The sequence below is a fragment of the Phyllobates terribilis genome, unplaced genomic scaffold, assembly GCF_046119375.1.
Source record: "Phyllobates terribilis strain yellow unplaced genomic scaffold, ASM4611937v1 Scaffold_3__8_contigs__length_932513732, whole genome shotgun sequence".
NCBI lineage: Eukaryota > Metazoa > Chordata > Amphibia > Anura > Dendrobatidae > Phyllobates > Phyllobates terribilis.
The window spans coordinates 647,076,150-647,089,341 of NW_027362763.1; the positions used below are offsets into that span (position 1 = coordinate 647,076,150).

A 13,192-nucleotide genomic window follows, 5' to 3' on the forward strand; every position below is an offset into this window, starting at 1 on the left:
ACTGCTTCCTCAACTCAGTAGGAGATGCATATGCTCCACTATTCACTGCTTCCCCCCATCACCAGAAGCTGCATATGCTCCACTATTCACCACTGCTTCCTCCCCTGGCCAGGAACTGCGTGGGCTTCACTATTCACCGCTGCTTCCTCCCCTCACCAGGAGCTGCGTATGCTCCACTACTTACCACTGCTTCCTCCCCTCACCAGGAGCTGCGTATGCTCCACTATTCACTGCTGCTTCCTCCCCTCACCAGGAGCTGCGTATGCTCCACTACTTACCACTGCTTCCTCCCCTCACCAGGAGCTGCGTATGCTCCACTATTCACTGCTGCTTCCTCCCCTCACCAGGAGCTGCATATGCTCCACTATTCACTGCTTCTTCCTCCCCTCACCAGAAGCTGCATATGCTCCACTATTCACCGCTGCTTCCTCCCCTCACCAGGAACTGCGTGGGCTCCACTATTCACCGCTGCTTCCTCCCCTCACCAGGAGCTGCATATGCTCCACTATTCACCGCTGCTTCCTCCCCTCACCAGGAACTGCGTGGGCTTCACTATTCACCGCTGCTTCCTCCTCTCACCAGGAGCTGCGTATGCTCCACTACTTACCACTGCTTCCTCCTCTCACCAGGAGCTGCATATGCTCCACTATTCACCTCTGCTTCCTCCCCTCACCAGGAGCTGCATATGCTCCACTATTCACCGCTGCTTCCTCCCCTCACCAGGAACTGCGTATACTCCACTATTCACCGCTGCTTCCTCCCCTCACCAGGAGCTGCATATGCTCCACTATTCACCGCTGCTTCCTCCCCTCACCAGGAGCTGCGTATGCTCCACTACTTACCACTGCTTCCTCCCCTCACCAGGAGCTGCGTATGCTCCACTATTCACCGCTGCTTCCTCCCCTCACCAGGAGCTGCATATGCTCCACTATTCACCGCTGCTTCCTCCCCTCACCAGGAGCTGCATATGCTCCACTATTCACCGCTGCTTCCTTCCCTCACCAGGAGCTGCATATGCTCCACTATTCACCGCTGCTTCCTCCCCTCACCAGGAGCTGCATATGCTCCACTATTCACCGCTGCTTCCTCCTCTCACCAGGAGCTGCTTATGCTCCACTATTCACCGCTGCTTCCTCCTCTCACCAGGAGCTGCTTATGCTCCACTATTCACCACTGCTTCCTCAACTCACTAGGAGATGCATATGCTCCACTATTCACTGCTTCCCCCCATCACCAGAAGCTGCATATGCTCCACTATTCACCACTGCTTCCTCCCCTGGCCAGGAACTGCGTGGGCTTCACTATTCACCGCTGCTTCCTCCCCTCACCAGAAGCTGCGTATGCTCCACTACTTACCACTGCTTCCTCCCCTCACCAGGAGCTGCGTATGCTCCACTATTCACTGCTGCTTCCTCCCCTCACCAGGAGCTGCGTATGCTCCACTACTTACCACTGCTTCCTCCCCTCACCAGGAGCTGCGTATGCTCCACTATTCACTGCTGCTTCCTCCCCTCACCAGGAGCTGCGTATGCTCCACTACTTACCACTGCTTCCTCCCCTCACCAGGAGCTGCGTATGCTCCACTATTCACTGCTGCTTCCTCCCCTCACCAGGAGCTGCATATGCTCCACTATTCACCGCTGCTTCCTCCCCTCACCAGGAACTGCGTGGGCTCCACTATTCACCGCTGCTTCCTCCCCTCACCAGGAGCTGCGTATGCTCCACTACTTACCACTGCTTCCTCCCCTCACCAGGAGCTGCGTATGCTCCACTATTCACTGCTGCTTCCTCCCCTCACCAGGAGCTGCGTATGCTCCACTACTTACCACTGCTTCCTCCCCTCACCAGGAGCTGCGTATGCTCCACTATTCACTGCTGCTTCCTCCCCTCACCAGGAGCTGCATATGCTCCACTATTCACCACTGCTTCCTCCCCTCACCAGGAGCTGCATATGCTCCACTATTCACCGCTGCTTCCTCCCCTCACCAGGAGCTGCATATGCTCCACTATTCACCGCTGCTTCCTCCCCTCACCAGGAGCTGCATATGCTCCACTATTCACCGCTGCTTCCTCCCCTCACCAGGAACTGCATATGCTCCACTATTCACCGCTGCTTCCTCCCCTCACCAGGAGCTGCATATGCTCCACTATTCACCGCTGCTTCCTTCCCTCACCAGAAGCTGCATATTCTCCTCTATTCACCGCTGCTTCCTCCCCTCACCAGGAGCTGCGTATGCTCCACTATTCACCGCTGCTTCCTCCCCTCACCAGAAGCTGCATATGCTCCACTATTCACCGCTGCTTCCTCCCCTCACCAGGAGCTGTGTATGCTCCACTATTCACCGCTGCTTCCTCCCCTCACCAGGATCTGCGTATGCTCCACTATTCACCACTGCTTCCTCCCCTGGCCAGGAACTGCGTGGGCTCCACTACTTACCACTGCTTCCTCCCCTCACCAGGAGCTGTATATGCTCCACTATTCACCGCTGCTTCCTCCCCTCACCAAGAGCTGTGTATGCTCCACTACTCACCACTGCGTCCTCCCTTCACGAGAAGCTGTGTATGCTCCACTATTCACCACTGTTTCCTCCCCTCACCAGACGCTACATATGCTCCATTATTCACTGCTGCTTCCTCCCCTGGCCAGGAGCTGCGTGGACTCCACTATTCACCACTGCTTCCTCGCCTGGCAAGGAGCTGCATATGCTCCACTATTCACCGCTTCTTCCTCTCCTTGTTAGGATCTGCGTGGGCTCCACTATTTATCACTGCTTCCTCCCATGGCCAGGAACTGCGTATGCTCGACTAGTCACCGCTGCTTCCTTCCCTCACCAGGAGCTGCATATGCTCCACTATTCACCGCTGCTTCCTCCCCTTACCAGGAGCTGCATATGCTTCACTATTCACCTCTGCTTCCTCCCCTCACCAAGAGCTGCATATGCTCCACTATTCACCGCTGCTTCCTTCCCTCGCCAAAAACTGCATATGCTCCACTATTCACCGCTGCTTCCTCCCCTCACCAGGAGCTGCATATGCTCCACTATTCACCGCTGCTTCCTTCCCTCGCCAAAAACTGCATATGCTCCACTATTCACCGCTGCTTCCTTCCCTCACCAAGAGCTGCATATGCTCCACTATTCACCGCTGCTTCCTTCCCTCGCCAAAAACTGCATATGCTCCACTATTCACCGCTGCTTCCTCCCCTCACCAGGAGCTGCATATGCTCCACTATTCACCGCTGCTTCCTCCCCTCACCAGGAGCTGCATATGCTCCACTATTCACCGCTGCTTCCTCCCCTCACCAGTAGCTGCATATGCTCCACTATTCACCGCTGCTTCCTTCCCTCGCCAAAAACTGCATATGCTCCACTATTCACCGCTGCTTCCTCCCCTCACCAAAAGCTGCATATGCTCCACTATTCACCGCTGCTTCCTTCCCTCACCAAAAGCTGCATATGCTCCACTATTCACCGCTGCTTCCTTCCCTCACCAAAAGCTGCATATGCTCCACTATTCACCGCTGCTTCCTTCCCTCACCAAAAGCTGCATATGCTCCACTATTCACCACTGCCTCCTCCCCTCACCAGGAGCTGCATATGCTCCACTATTCACCGCTGCGTCCTCCCGTCACCAGGAGCTGCATATGCTCCACTATTCACCGCTGCTTCCTCCCCTCACCAGGAGCTGTGTATGCTCCACTATTCACCGCTGCTTCCTCCCCTCACCAGGAGCTGCATATGCTCCACTATTCACCGCTGCTTCCTCCCCTCACCAGGAGCTGCATATGCTCCACTATTCACCGCTGCTTCCTCCCCTCACCAGGAGCTGCATATGCTCCACTATTCACCACTGCCTCCTCCCCTCACCAAAAGCTGCGTATGCTCCACTATTCACCACTGCCTCCTCCCCTCACCAGGAGCTGCATATGCTCCACTATTCACCACTGCTTCCTCCCCTCACCAGGAGCTGCATATGCTCCACTATTCACCGCTGCTTCCTCCCCTCACCAGGAGCTGCATATGCTCCACTATTCACCACTGCCTCCTCCCCTCACCAAAAGCTGCGTATGCTCCACTATTCACCGCTGCGTCCTCCCCTGCCCAGGAGCTGCATATGCTCCACTATTCACCGCTGCTTCCTTCCCTCACCAGGAGCTGCATATGCTCCACTATTCACCGCTGCTTCCTTCCCTCACCAGGAGCTGCATATGCTCCACTATTCACCGCTGCTTCCTCCCCTCACCAAAAGCTGCATATGCTCCACTATTCACCACTGCCTCCTCCCCTCACCAAAAGCTGCGTATGCTCCACTATTCACCGCTGCTTCCTCCCCTCACCAGGAGCTGCATATGCTCCACTATTCACCGCTGCTTCCTCCCCTGGCCAGGAGTTGCGTATGCTCCACTATTCACCGCTGCTTCCTCCCCTGGCCAGGAGCTGCATATGCTCCACTATTCACCGCTGCTTCCTCCCCTGGCCAGGAGCTGCATATGCTCCACTATTCACCGCTGCTTCCTTTCCTGGCCAGGAGTTGCGTATGCTCCACTATTCACCGCTGCTTCCTCCCCTGGCCAGTAGCTGCATATGCTCCACTATTCACAACTGCTTCCACCCCTGGCCAGGACTGCGTATGCTCCACTGTGAGCAGCAAATAACTCTGCCCCCAGCAAGGTCACATGTATAAGATGATGTTGGCATAGGAACATTTTTATAAACATGTCAAGAACTCCCACAGCGACGACACCGGGGAGATCACGCAAAATATCACCGTGTCGTCACTATGTCATGGATTTCATCCAGAATCGCGAGCACATGATCCAGACTACTCACTCCTTGGGCATAGGCGAGCACGCAGAAAGCGTATGGCGTCACACCTCGGATTCCAGCTCCAGGAATATGTATGTACGCCCCTTATGGTTGCAACCTGCGTCACGATAGCCCGATTATTATTATTCTCTGTCACCACCGGCCGAGTTTGAAATATAATACAGGCCTGGGCGGACGCCTGCGTTTTGGTAGCGTATATGTCTTCGGGGGAGGGAGCGATTACAGGACAAAAGAAACTGAACTATTAAATTTTATATTTAAATCAAAAGGGAGGCAGTGTTTAGGAAAAATATATACAAGGATTTTACAAAAGAGACATTAAAATGCATACTCAGTTACATAAAATAATAAGGATTAAAGAGGAAACTTACGCTATACAGTTCGCAGGGACAAATCAGCATAGATGGAGGATGGGCTCCCCAGTTGATTTGAGCGTTATCGAACGCGACCCATTGCTTAGAATCCTTATACCCCACTGGCAATGAGTGCTCCTCTCTTCTCCATGGGTTCTCTTATACCTAAGAAGAAATCTGCCCACACGACCCTTGTGGTGATATCATGTGGGCTGGTCTCCAGCCTGTACACTTTTATTAATAAGGCTAACTTCTGCAATAACTTATCGCTCGTTGATCCCAGAAGCCCAAAAGTGAGATCATATTTTCTATAAATAAATAAACTATTTTATGCTGAAGTGAGAGACCCTCCTGTGATGACATCACAGGGGCTGGGCTCCACCCCTCATAATTGTAATAAAAACCTGTTTTTTGGAATAATTTATCACTCGTTGATCCCAGAAGCCCAAAAGTGATATCATATTTTCTATTATGATTTTACCTTCATTTAGAGACCACACATCGCATAGTTGCAGTCTGCTATTCTGATGTTTTTGCACTAGAGTTCTACGGAGGGTTTTTCAGCGACAGAAAAATATCCCTATCATTCCCTAGCTGGTCCTACCCCTAAAAATATGGGTCCCATTATTGTTGGACGTATGGAACTTACAATATTTCATATTTCGTTTTTGGCTCTGGAGTGCCTGGAGATTTCTTTTTGAAGCTCGAGAAGCAAGCTTCCACAGTTATACGTAAATTATTGCAAGCCTGCGTTTTAGTCACCCCCTGCGTCTTCCAGGGAGAAGGATGCTCGCATTTAAAATACTTTGGTGGCACCTCTTGGCTGCCAGCGTTTGTTTAAGGCCTTACTCATGACTGTGTTAATTGTGGCTTTGTGCTGAGATTTTTATGGAGACAGTTCTTGTACTGACAAATGGTGAGGGGGGGCTTCAGGGAGGAGAAATGGTTAATATTTCCCTGATATTAATATCTCACTGACATCTCCCCTTCTTTGAGGTGGCGTAAGGGGTGATTTACAGATCGCCCCTTTAAGACCACCTGGTGGCCCACCCTTCCTGCTGGTCCGACAAGCCGCGGACCCAACTTGCCCACCACCCTGACTGACTGAGCATCCAGCTTTCCGATCACCTTGACCGGTTTGGGATACCTTTTCCCCACACCTCTGACAGGCTATGGGTACTTTCCTCTTACCATGCCCGGATGTGGGGCCTACCCTTTCCCCCCCCCTCATGGCTAACTGGGGGGCTGAGCTAGCTATGGGGCAGCTACGACCGGCCATGTCACAGTCCGTCATGACTCTGGTCGTCGGCACGGGACCACTTTCCCTATGATCCCCATGTTTCTCCCCATCCTTCCTCATCACCTCTGGAGCCGTGCTAGTCATGGGGCAGCTACCATTGACCATGCCACTTTCTGGCGTGACCCTGGTCACCTGCATGGGATGACCTGCTTCCTGGTGTCCGTGCCTGCTCCCCTTGCCCCTAGCACTTATGCTGGCTCGCTTTAGGGGATCCTCAGCAGCATCACCCCGCGACGTGAGGTGGCTGAGTTCCCCTTTACCACAACACACATTTTTATTATGCATGATATTGACATTATTGACAGTGGCATTACATGACATATCTGATCTAGGAGGGTTGTCAGGAACGTATCGGGCAACCAACCGTCCCAGATCAGTTCCTAATAGCACATTAGTGGGGAGATTCTCCGACACCCCCACTTCCTTTAACCCCCTTCCCGCACCCCAGTCCAGGAAAACTCGGGCCATCAGTATGGGACGGCGAACACCTCCAAACCCGGTGACAGTCAGGGTCTTCCCAGTAATGAGTTCCTCTGGTAACACGAACTCAGGAGCGGATGAGAGTATGTTCTGCGCCGGTGTCCTTAAGGCCAAAAGTAACAGTGTTGCCCTCAGTAACTGGTTGTAAGTTCTCACGGGCCCAGCCAACCTCCCCACCCACAAAAAGAATGGCTGCAGTAGGCCCTGGGGCCTCAGGTGTGGGGTTCATCTTCTGCCTCTCCGGGCAGACAAGGCTGATGTGATCCATTTGGTTACAAGTATAGCACTTACGGGAGTCAGGTGCAGGCCGGGTGCTGTAAGATGGGGCAGAACCTGCTGAGGGCCGGATGGCTGGAACTCTGGGGGTGGCTGTGTGCTCACCCCCTTTCCCGCTGGCGACGGCTGACTTCCGCACCTCTGGTGTGTGGTGGGACTGATAAGTATCCGCAATCTAGGCTGCTTTGGTGCCTTCCTTCGGCTCCCGATCCAGCATAAACTATCTCACCTCCACAGGACAAAGATGAAGAAACTGGTCCTTCACCATCAGATCCTTCATGGCCTCGAAGGTGGTGAATGACAGTCCTCGGATGCACTGCTCAAAGTTGGTTCTGAGCCCATCTACCACGTCACTGTAGGTGTCATGTGGTCCACGTTGGAGGGCTTTGAACTTTTTCCGGTAAACCTCCAGAGTCAGCTGGTACTTTTTTATCAGGGCCTGCTTGACGGCCTCGTAGTCTCCATCTTGTTCTCGAGGGAGAGAAGAAAACACCTCCAGGGCTTTTCCTCTGAGCCTTGGAGTTAAGTACCTTGACCACTGGTCCTCGGGCAGCTGGTACTGTCTGCAGGCCTTTTCAAAGCCTCGCAAAAATGTGTCCAAGTCCCCGTCCTTTTCCATGACAGGGAAGTGCTCAGGACGGGGTTTAAAGCTGTTGGTGCTGTTGGACTCACGGATCTGTGTGGTGGAGGTCTGCTGCTAGATCTGGGCTAACTCCAGCTGGGACCGCTGCTCATCTTGCCACTTTCGCTCAGCAGCCTTTCAGTCAGCTTGCCGCTCTGCTTGCTCCTGGAATTTCAGGATCAGCTGCAGTCGTCCATCACGATCGTCTGCGGCGAGCAGCTCCAAGGCCATCTGCAGGTGGGGGTCCCGGGTATGGCTGGCAATCACAGATGGGACTCCTGCAGCAGCGCCATCCGGGCCTTGGCTGGCTGCCCCATCATCAGGGCTCTGCTGTCGGACGGGCTCTGCAGCACCTTGCAACAGTTCAGCAATCATTTGTGCCCTGTTTTTGCCAGTGGGGTCAATCTGTCTCAGTTCACAGAGGAAGGAGTGCAGAGCACAAAACAACGATAGTACCCCAATGGTTAGAAAAATAGAAAAATACTTTATTGAATATTAAACAACAGAAAGTCTGGGGAGACGATAGATACACATAGATCCACATATAATTGCAAAAATCAATGCACAATTGCGTAAAAACATTAAAAACAAGCACAACATCACACGAAGTGTGACTATAACATGGAGAGTGTCCGTTATTTGAAACAAAAATGGAATGGACAAAATGCTGCGCTATATAAATCAAGTGTGCATGTGAAAATTAATGTTCAATCAAAAAGAGCAGCATCATCACCATGAACAGATAGTCACATATACTATCCCCACAATATATAAATATGGATGTAAGTCAAAAGACTTTTTTACCTCTATGAGGGGAAGAAAAGAGAGCACACTCCGTGTGTGTATCCCCGATGCGCGTTTCGGCGCTGCGTGCCTTCCTCAAGGGGACCCTTCTCTGCCACCACCGACACAAATAAAACAGGATAAAAGGGGAAACTTACACTTTAAAAATCGCTGCGATGATTCAATATAGGTGGAGGGGAGATGCTTCTCTTACTGTTATCGAACAGGGTCCTTTGCTATGATAGACTTATACTCCCGGACAAAGAACACGGCTGCACTCTCAACAAACTATTTTATGCTGAAGTGAGAGACCCCCCTGTGATGTCATCACAAGGGCTGGGCTCCACCCCTCCTAACTGTATTAAAAACCTGGTTTTTGGGATAATTTATCGATTGTTGATCCCAGAAGCCCACAAGTGATATCATATTTTCTATTATGATTTTACCTTCATTTAGAGACCATACATCGCATAGTTGCAGTCTGCTATTCTGGTGTTTTTGTGCTACAGCTCTATGAAGGGTTTTTCAGCGACAGAAAAATATCCCTTTCATTCCCTAGCTGGTCCTACCCCTAAAAATATGGGTCCCGTTATTGTCGGACGTATGGAGCTTACAATATTTCATATTTCGTTTTCGGCTCTGGAGTGTCTGGAGATTTCTTTTTGAAGCTCGGGAACCAGCTTCCACATTTACGCGTAAATTATTGCAAGCCTGCATTTTAATTACCCCCTGCGTCTTCCAGGGAGAAGGATGCTCGCATTTAAAGTAGTTTGGTGGCACCTCTTGGCTGCCAGCGTTTGTTTGAGGCCTTACTCATGACTGTGTTAATTGGGGCTTTGTGCTGAGATTTTTATGGAGACAGTTCTTGTACTTACAAATGGTGAGGGGGGCTTCAGGGGGGAGAAATGGTTAATATTTCCCTGACAATACACATCCAATTGTGCAATGTATTAATACTCCTAGATATATTGATTAAAATGTACTTTGTACGTGGAACAAACCCTTCAATGATGACCCCTGATGATGGGGGCTACTGCCCACGTGTCGGGGGTGAATGGTCTGTTGCGATGGCAGCATATCCGGGATCGGGCTCCTGAGATTGGAGGAGACATAAGTGATTCTTTCAGTGACCGAATACATGAAGGTCGTTTCCGTTTATACCCAGAATGCTGATCATCGGGGCATTAATGCAGCGTTTACTACAGATCTACTCTGACACTCTGCACATTATTGTAGACACGAGTTATTTCTCTATATTTTAGCTATTAGTCCCTTGGTGGATCAGTGAATTAAAGCCTTGAGGGCGCCCAGGTGGCACTGATGCCCCAGCCTGGCTGTTTACATGCTTTGTTACCTGGGCGCCCGCCACCTCCTGTCATCACCCCATTCCTCTCCCTCTGATGCAGGATCTTCTCGCTCTCCTCCACTTGACGGTGACTACAAGCACAGCGCAGGAAGTGGTCCGGCTCCTGTGTGATCACTGTCCTAGCTGCCTCCTCTGTGACCTGCAGAACTCGCACCTCTACACCCGATTCTGTACAACTGCCACATCACCAGAACCTCGAAGAGCTGGAGGCCATCCGAGTGTGATGGAAGGAGACGTGAGGATGAGCACGTTATCCACAGAGTGTGGAAAGTCTGAACTCCAGATCCTGAACACCCTGCTTCTACTGGAAGGACTACAACTGTCATCAGCCGAGGAGAGCATGGCTGGTGAGAGTCCACAGGAGGACATTGCCATTATACCTAGCTAGACAGATCGGTGTGTGGTGGCTGCACAACTCGTGTAGTGTCAGTGTGTGGTGACTGCGCACCTTGTGTAGTGTCAGTGTGTGGTGACTGCGCACCTTGTGTAGTGTCAGTGTGTGGTGACTGCGCACCTTGTGTAGTGTCAGTGTGTGGTGACTGCGCACCTTGTGTAGTGTCAGTGTGTGGTGGCTGCGCACCTTGTGTAGTGTCAGTGTGTGGTGGCTGCGCACCTTGTGTAGTGTCAGTGTGTGGTGGCTGCGCACCTTGTGTAGTGTCAGTGTGTGGTGGCTGCGCACCTTGTGTAGTGTCAGTGTGTGGTGGCTGCGCACCTTGTGTAGTGTCGGTGTGTGGTGACTGCGCTCCTTGTGTAGTGTCGGTGTGTGGTGACTGCGCACCTTGTGTAGTGTCGGTGTGTGGTGACTGCGCACCTCGTGTAGTGTCGGTGTGTGGTGACTGCGCACCTTGTGTAGTGTCGGTGTGTGGTGACTGCGCACCTTGTGTAGTGTCAGTGTGTGGTGACTGCGCACCTTGTGTAGTGTCAGTGTGTGGTGACTGCGCACCTTGTGTAGTGTCAGTGTGTGGTGGCTGCGCACCTTGTGTAGTGTCGGTGTGTGGTGACTGCGCACCTTGTGTAGTGTCGGTGTGTGGTGACTGCGCACCTTGTGTAGTGTCAGTGTGTGGTGACTGCGCACCTTGTGTAGTGTCAGTGTGTGGTGACTGCGCACCTTGTGTAGTGTCAGTGTGTGGTGACTGCACACCTTGTGTAGTGTCGGTGTGTGGTGACTGCGCACCTTGTGTAGTGTCGGTGTGTGGTGACTGCGCACCTTGTGTAGTGTCGGTGTGTGGTGGCTACACACCTTGTGTAGTGTCGGTGTGTGGTGGCTGCGCAACTCGTGTAGTGTCGGTGTGTGGTGGCTGTTGTGTTCTGCTACCAGAGCTAAGGAAAGAGAGGAGATCTGTCCCTACGATAGAACTCAGCTTGATCCCTACGATGTAACAGGGGACCTGATCCTGCGATCAGACCTGCTAAAGTCCTAATCTAGTCTGTACGGAGACCTATAGATGTGGGGAAGGAATCCCTACAAGTACTAAGGACTGGGAGGAAAATGGGACACCTCCTAACAGAAATAGTAGCAGACAGACGAACAAACAAAATATATAGAACATAGAGGTCAGTAGACCAAGCAAACTAACAGAGTTAGATACAGAGCACAGGCTAGCTAAAGAGTAGTAATACAATGAAGTCCAGCAAAGCCAGAAGGGCGGAGCAGGATTAAATAGGCCAACAAGGTCATGTGACCAGCAAAGGAAAAAACCTAAGAGCAAGGTTCTAACAGTACCCCCTCTTCTAAGAGGATCCTCCGGATCCCCTAGGACCAGGCTTATCAGGAAATCTCCTGTGAAACGCTCTGATAAGTCTGGACGCGGAAACATCATCAGACCTCACCCAAGAGTTATCCTCGGGTCCGAAACCTTTCCAGGCCACGAGATACTGCAAACTACCTCTATACCGTCTAGAGTTAAGGATGCGAGAAATTTCATATTCCCCGTCCTCCACCACAGGAGGAACAGAGGCAGAGGCGTCACAATCCGATACAACCGCTTTTTTCAACAGAGAGACATGAAATACCGGATTAATTTTCCAGGAGGTAGGAACCTCCAACCTAACAGCAGATTGGTTGACAACCTGAAGCACCTTAAAGGGCCCTGCAAACTTGGGACCCAATTTCTTAGAAGGAATCCTCAACCGCAGATTCCTAGAGGACAACCAAACCATGTCACCAACAGCGAACAAAACCTCCTGTCGTTTTCTATCAAAGTAGTCTTTAGATTTTCTGTTGGCCTCCTGAAGATTACCACGCACATCCGTCCAAACTCTCTCTAAATCACCGGAAAAATTCTCCTCCTCAGGCACGGCAGATCCCAACTTGGAGAACGACCCAAACGACGGATGTCTCCCAGAACAACAAAAAAAAGGCGAACAACCAGCAGAAGAAGATGTATGATTGTTCAGAGCAAATTCAGCAAGTGGCAGAAACTCAGACCACCCCTCTTGATTGTCTGCCACAAAACAACGCAAGAACTGCTCAACATCCTGGTTTTTCCTTTCTGTCTGGCCATTAGATTCAGGATGATATCCGGACGAGAACGACAAATGAACTCCCAACCTGTCACAAAAGGCACGCCAAAAACGAGCCACGAACTGAGGACCCCTATCAGAAACAATGTCAGTAGGAGCGCCATGAAGTCTGACAATTTCCTTGACAAAGGCCTTAGCGAGAGTTTTAGCGCAGGGCAGTTTGACGAAGGGAACCAAGTGACACATCTTGCTAAAACGGTCCACGACCACCCAGATGACAGTTAAACCCTCAGAGGGGGGAAGGTCAGTTATAAAGTCCATAGCCAAATGTGTCCAAGGAGCACTGGGAACCTCCAAAGGACAAAGCAACCCCGCAGCAGGAGTATGTGAGGACTTAGATCTAGCACACACAGTACATTGACGCACCCACTTAATGACTTCCTTCTGCCATCCAGGCCACCAAAAACTGCGACCCACCAGTCTCTTGGTCTCAGAGATTCCGGGATGACCTGCCAACTGAGATTCGTGACACTCAACAAACAAATCTCTCCTAAAGGTCCCAGGCACAAACAACCTCCCGTGAGGAGTATTAGATGGGGCATTCTCCTGAGCTTTAAGAATCTCATCTTCCAAAACGGAGTCCAAAGCAGCTATCACAACACCTTCTTGTAAATTGTTCTCCTCTTTCTCAGCACCGACTATGGGAGAAAAACTGCGAGACAA

The 13,192-nt window shown here is 51.4% G+C and overlaps 1 protein-coding gene across 1 annotated transcript in view; it reads left to right on the forward strand.

Moving 5' to 3' along the window:
* The window catches only part of LOC141257272 (cullin-9-like), a 180,132-nt gene that overhangs the window by 54,760 nt on the left and 112,180 nt on the right, over positions 1–13,192 (forward strand). Inside the window, exon 6 of the mRNA XM_073671639.1 lies at positions 10,047–10,353. Within this exon, the coding sequence (XP_073527740.1) occupies positions 10,047–10,353 (307 nt within the window). The remainder of the gene's footprint in view (positions 1–10,046; positions 10,354–13,192) is intronic.